This window comes from Argentina silus (genome assembly GCF_951799395.1).
Source record: "Argentina silus genome assembly, chromosome: 5".
NCBI classification, from domain to species: Eukaryota; Metazoa; Chordata; class Actinopteri; order Argentiniformes; family Argentinidae; genus Argentina; species Argentina silus.
Window position 1 is genome coordinate 14,161,091 of NC_139659.1, and position 6,263 is coordinate 14,167,353.

General features: G+C 48.7%; 1 protein-coding gene across 1 annotated transcript in view; it reads left to right on the forward strand.

The window, feature by feature from the left end:
- wdr7 (WD repeat domain 7) overlaps nt 1-4,226 on the forward strand; it is a 155,902-nt gene extending 151,676 nt beyond the window's left edge. Inside the window, exons 26-27 of the mRNA XM_083670310.1 lie at nt 2,118-2,222; nt 3,909-4,226. Of these exons, the coding sequence (XP_083526436.1) occupies nt 2,118-2,222; nt 3,909-4,112 (309 nt within the window). The 3' untranslated portion in view covers nt 4,113-4,226. The remainder of the gene's footprint in view (nt 1-2,117; nt 2,223-3,908) is intronic.
- The last annotated feature ends 2,037 nt before the right edge of the window (nt 4,227-6,263 follow it).

A 6,263-nucleotide genomic window follows, 5' to 3' on the forward strand; every position in this document is an offset into this window, starting at 1 on the left:
CCTGCTTGAAGAGGTGTCCCGTCTGAAAGAACCACCAGGCCTGTCCACAGCTTGACTCCTGCTAAAACCTCCACACACACAGAGAGAGAGAGAGAGAGAGAGAGAGAGAGAGAATAAAAGCCAAGCTTCGACCCCCCCCCCCCCCCCCGGGGCTGTAAACTGGGGGGCTTTGAGACGATCGTCGTGGGGTGGCCACATCTGTCTACTCATCTGCCATGAAAGGAAGGAAGGAAGGAAGGAAGGAAGGAGGGAGGAAGAGGAGGAGGAGGGGGGGGGGGTGTTACTGGGCCTGCTGTGGTGGGCTGTGAATCGGTGGAGGTAGTATGGCCCTTCCAGGTCTTACTCTCACTACAGTTGTTATATGGTTGTTATATGGTTGTTAGATGGTTGTTCTTCCAACCAACGTGAAGCCAGGTAAAGCACAACCCCTTCGTGAGCATATTGTACTGTACCTCCTCCCTCACTTCAAAGGGCAGTAGCCAAGCTAATTAGACATGTAGCTCGTTAGCAAATGCTGCATACTGTAGTATGGCTAGTTATTAGCAGGGCGAATGAAGTGCTCAGCTTCAGTGCAGCTGATCCAAGCCTGTGTGTGCGTGTGCGTGTGCGTTTGCGTGTGTAGCCTCAGACTTCTGCTGGAGGGAAGGAAGATTGAAAGGCTGATAGCTCCACTGCAGCATTAGAGTGTGTGTGTGTGTGCGCGTGCGTGCGTGTGCGCGTGCGTGCAGCGCCTCTGTGTGTGTGTGTGTGTGTGTGTGTGTGTGTGTGTGCATTTGTGTGAGTTGTAGAACCTGTGGAGACAGATAATCTCAATTATCATTTTATTTAATTCTTTATTTGGGATGCGGTGCTCCCCTAAAAATAGGTTGAACTCACAATAGGTGTTCCTCTCTCTCAAGTCTGGAGTAAAAGGTGAAATAAGGCTCATTGGTGATAAAGTAAATCATTATATCTGGAACATTTAGACTACATATTTGTGATTGTATGCAGCTTTACCCCAACCTATTATTTATCCCAACCTATTATTATTATTAGTCTTACTATTATTAGTATTGTTATATGTAGTGTTTTCAGATGTGTGCTGCAGTTTTTGGGGCCGGTGGACTGTGGTGTGTGTGTGTGTGTGTGTGTGTGCCAGGTGGACTGTGGTGGTGTGTGTGCCAGGTGGACTATAGTTGTATGTGTGTGTGTGTGTATGCCAGGGGAAAGTTTAGTTGCTCTTACACTTGTTTTATTTTCCACTGTGGAATGTGCCGGAGAACCACAAGCTCAAACCCATCTCCATTCCATATTGATTTTAGCCCTGTACCAGCAAGCTGTCTCTCTCTGGCACCTCACAACTGAATCTCTCAAAGAGCACAGAGCAGGCCTTCTGTATTCTCTCTCTCCCCCTCTCGCTGTGTGTGTGTGTGTGTGTTTGCGTGCGTGCGTGCACCTGTGTACGTTCATACTTGATTCCACACTACCTCCCCTCCCCATTCAAACGGAATCCCTAGTCTTGTATCTGTGTATTGTAAATTATTAATTTTCATAACCGTTTGTTTACCTGTTGGTTTGTTTAGTCTGAGGCTTTTTCCTTAATGTGCCTTTTTGAACGGTTCCGTGTTGGTTTGGATGTTTCCCATCAAGCCATGAATGATTTAGTAGCCTGCTATGTGTTTGTCTGACCCCTTCCAGGAATCTCCATTGTGTACATATATAATCTGACACTTGGTTCGTATCAGGCAAAGTGGGTGTGAGGGACAGCTTTGAAGTGGTTCAATCAAGGGGAGGCTGGTGGAGGTAGAAATCGGAGGACAGGGCTCCGAGGAATGGTGTCAAACACGTGTTTGATACTATTCCTCATTTCGTCCCATGCATTACAAGGAGCCCCGTCCTCCGATTTCTACCTCCACCAGCCTCCCCTGGGTTCAGTGGAGCTGCTTCTTCTTGGTCGTTGATTGCATGGTGTGTTTACGGGTAGCTCTGCGCTTTTTTCATGGAAAATCTCTACTGTATCCTCTGTAGACTGATGGCACTCTGGTGTCTCTCTCTCTCTCTCTCTGTCTCTCTCTCTGTCTCTCTCTCTCTCTCTCTCTCTCTCTCTGTCTCTCTCTCTCTCTCTCTCTCTCTATTAGAACATCCATGGACACAAGGGTCCTATCACAGCTGTGTCGTTTGCCCCAGACGGACGCTACCTGGCCACCTACTCCAACGCTGACAGTCACATCTCCTTCTGGCAGGTGAGTGTGTACACACACACACACACACACACATACAAACGCACACGCACGCATGCACACACACACAGACACACACACATACAAACACACACACACACACACACATCATGTACACACACACAATAGCGAAATCCCTGCCTCGCTCCATAATAAAAGATAGGGATAGCATACACACACACACACACACACACACACACATACATCCCTCCCATCGTCAGTACCAGACAGCTGTTATGGCCATAGTGGGAGCTCCAGAGAGACCGGACGGCTGCCCCCCCACGGTAATGAGACGCTCTGCCCAGTCTGCCCAATCTGCCCATCTCTCAGATGGTCATACCCTGCCTGGCGCTGCCTGTGGGGTCTGGGTCCGGGCCTGCCTGGCGCTGCCTGAGGGGTCTGGGTCCGGGCCTGCCTGGCGCTGCCTGTGGGGTCTGGGTCCGGGCCTGCCTGGCGCTGCCTGTGGGGTCTGGGTCCGGGCCTGCCTGACGCTGCCTGTGGGGTCTGGGTCCGGGGCGGGCCGGGTCAGGCTGGGCCAGGCTCTTCTCCTCTCATCCCAGCCATGGTGTGTCTGCAGTGCACTCACTAGAGGGAGGGATAGGGTTGCTCTCTCCATCCCTGACCCCCAGCCCATCCTCTCTCAGTCCCCCAGCTCAGATTCACAACTCCCTCTCTTCATGTTTGGATCGATGCCTTTAGCATTTTTCTCCTCGCAAACTGCACTCTATAGGCTGCTAGGGAGCTTTTAGATGTTTGGCCACATCTAGTGTCTTGTTTTTACTGCCAATATCTGCCCACTCACTTCGCTGTCACAAGCTATCATGCCCTGTGTACACGGTAGGTCATGAGATACGGTATTGAGGATTTTGTCTTCATTTTTTTTCATACACCAGGTTGTGCTGAAATACACAATCTCAGTCCCAACTCCTGTCACAACCCCTGTCCCAATTCAACAACTCCTCTGCCTTTATGAGGAACACAATGGAAAGATGTCTTTGACTGTATTGTGTCATCCTTGGTTATTTGATTTATTCGCATACGTTTAGTTTGTGTACGGTATCTAAAATTGTCAGCAGCTGTCTTGAATAGTGTAAGAGAATGAGTGTTGAAAGAAAAAAACACACAAAAACATCACACAAAAACTGAAAATGATTCTAATTTTAATTTTCACGTCAAGATGAAATGTTTTGAGGTCTACTGGACATGTCCACCTAAGTGAAACATCATTCAGTGCCGAGGGTGACTTTATTCACCAAGAATGCATAAAAGATGATGCTTTATTTCGTAGCCAATCAAAGTGTTGTTGCTAGGTAAATAGCACATAAAACACTTGCCGCTCTAGGTGGTGAGTGTTCCGGAATCCTTTGGCAGTTGGTGAGTTAAAGGATTCATTTACATTTACATTTATGCCATTTAGCAGACGCCTTTATCCAAAGCGACTTACAACAAATACATTTGTTTAAGTAAGTGAATCATCTATCCATCAGTCATCATAAGATAAAGTAATCAATGCTCAGACCAGGGGCCATAGGCAGTCACAATGCTAGAATTTTTTTCTAACAGGAGAGAAACTTGTAGTGGGGGTGAAGAGGTATTTAGGAGGGACCGTTAAGATGTAGCCTGAAGAGATGGGATTCAAATATATCCAATTGTCAGACAGACCAATCATGTTCTTCCCGCCCTCTCTAGATGAACACGTCGCTGTTAGGCAGCATCGGGATGCTGAACTCGGCTCCCCAGCTCCGCTGCATCAAGACCTACCAGGTCCCCCCGGTGCAGCCCGCCTCGCCCGGCTCCCAGAATGCCCTGAAGCTGGCCCGCCTCATCTGGACCTCCAACCGCAACGTCATCCTCATGGCCCACGACGGCAAGGAGCACCGCTTCATGGTCTGAGTGGCTCTCGACCGCAACCGCGACCACAAACACCCCACCCCCACCCCCACCCCCCCTCCACTCCCTCATTGGCTGTCCCAACAGGGCCACAGGGGGTTAACTGCATCCTGGAAACCCAACCAACCAATGGAAAGCCTGTGCATCGTTTACATTGTTTACTCTTATCTATCTCAGTTGTTTACACTGTTGTCCATTCCTCCATTATTGTTGTTGTTGTTGTTGTTTTCCTCAGAGGGTCCTTTTTAAAGTTAAAACACCACTAGTCTGGGTTTTGTGTTTAAGAGAAATCTACCTGGCTTTTTCCAACAAGTCCTTGATATGATCGGGCACCTCTGGGTACCGAGAAAGGTGTGTGTGCGGTCAGCTGTCGTTGTGCACTGACTGAGGGTGCGAGGTGTGAAAGGTGTGTGTGTGTGTGCGTGTGTGCGTGTGTGCGCGTGTGTGCGTGTGTGCGCGTGTGTGTGCGTGTGAGAGAGATATGCTTTTATTTTTTGACCACGCACCAAGCATCACTGCTGTATGTGCTATATAGGACATGCCTATTCACCTTTGGATCAACAGATCCACAGCTTCTCACACTAACACTTTAGGAAGCCGTGGGCACAAGGGCATGAACTCCCTCTCCCCCTCTTCTCCCCTTTTCCAAATGTCCACAGTGCACCACAAAGACGGGAGATGTGTTCAAATGTATCACTGTTAGGTCCTAGAGAATGATCATATCATATAACGTAAATATCATCCGAAATACTTTATATTGTAGCTTGTTGTTACTGTGTACGATGTTTATCTGTTTGTTTTTTAGTTTGTTTGTTGTTTATTTTCTGTTGGATACTGAATAGAATGATGTGTCTAGGCACTGAGATACTGTTAATATATTCATCAAGCCAACGAGCCCTACACTGTTGGCCAGCCACGGCTTAGTGTCATCTGTCCTCCTGTTGTAGATATCAGGTCAGAGAGTAAATATGGAAGGATGTATTTTAGAGAGCCTTTAACTATATATCACTCTGAAAAAGAGTGCAGATGCTTTTCCTCTTGCTTGAACTCAGCGCTGTCGGGGTCCCTTAGAGCTTACTAGCACTGCCTAGTCTGCCCTCTCCTCTCTTCTCCTGTGAAGACTGTTTCATTAGCACTGTAAAAGCTTCTAACGCCAGAGCACACCTGCAAGCCCAAGCGTGTCAAAGCTTTTCACAAGTCCCCCCCCCCATCCAAAAAAGTACATTTTTCCACAATCTTGTCAGACAGCTTTTGAAGGCCTCGACTTCCTTCAGTCGAGCAACCTTGCAAGATCTTAATCTTTTTCTCCTCTGCCCACTGTAATGGGTTGGGAAAATGTGTTTTTGGCAGTTTTTCTGAAGGGGGAAAAAAAAAGAGCGCGAAAGAGAGATGGAAAAGTGAGAACGATCTGAGGCTAGAGGTGACTGGCAGTGATTCCATCTCAGCCTGCGCTTTTTCCCTTGTTTGAAGCTGTTATTTGAATGAGATGAATTGCCACTATTATCACTGGGCCCAACACCTAACCCTGAGGGACTCCCCCCATAGACGATTGCTGTATAAAAGCAGGGCTGACAACGGTCTAAATAGTCTTTATTCCTGCATCAGACCACTGTCCCTAGTCTTGGATAATACAAGATTACACAGGAGGGGACTGATGCGAATGACAGTGTGGCTGAGAGCAGATGGGTTCCCAGCAGATGGAGGGATGCCTTCTGGCTAGAGGACTGGTACCTGGGCTGGGGATTTGGGGCTAGGGGAAACATGTTTGGACTGCTCCTTTAGTGTCCTCCTGAGAGGCTGCACAGTTGCCATATAGGATCATATCCCACCCATGTTTGTTTACATGGGGCCTGTCATTATGTGTGTGTGTTTGGGAGATGGGAGGTCTGTGGCAGGGACCCCCTTATGTTGGGTTTATAAAGACCCCCACCCCCCTCCCCTCCCTCTTCACACACACACACACACACTTCCAGTGCCTCGGTGCGTCACGGCCGTCTGTGTCATTAGGCTGAGCCCCAGACAGGGTCCAGCAGCAGGCAGTAGGGCCCGGCCCGCTGGGCTCCCTGCCCAGCCTCATCTCCATAACAGTGGGACGCCCGCCACTAAAACTATTCCCACCTGGTCCTTTTGATAGAAGCAGCCTTCTGGCATGCT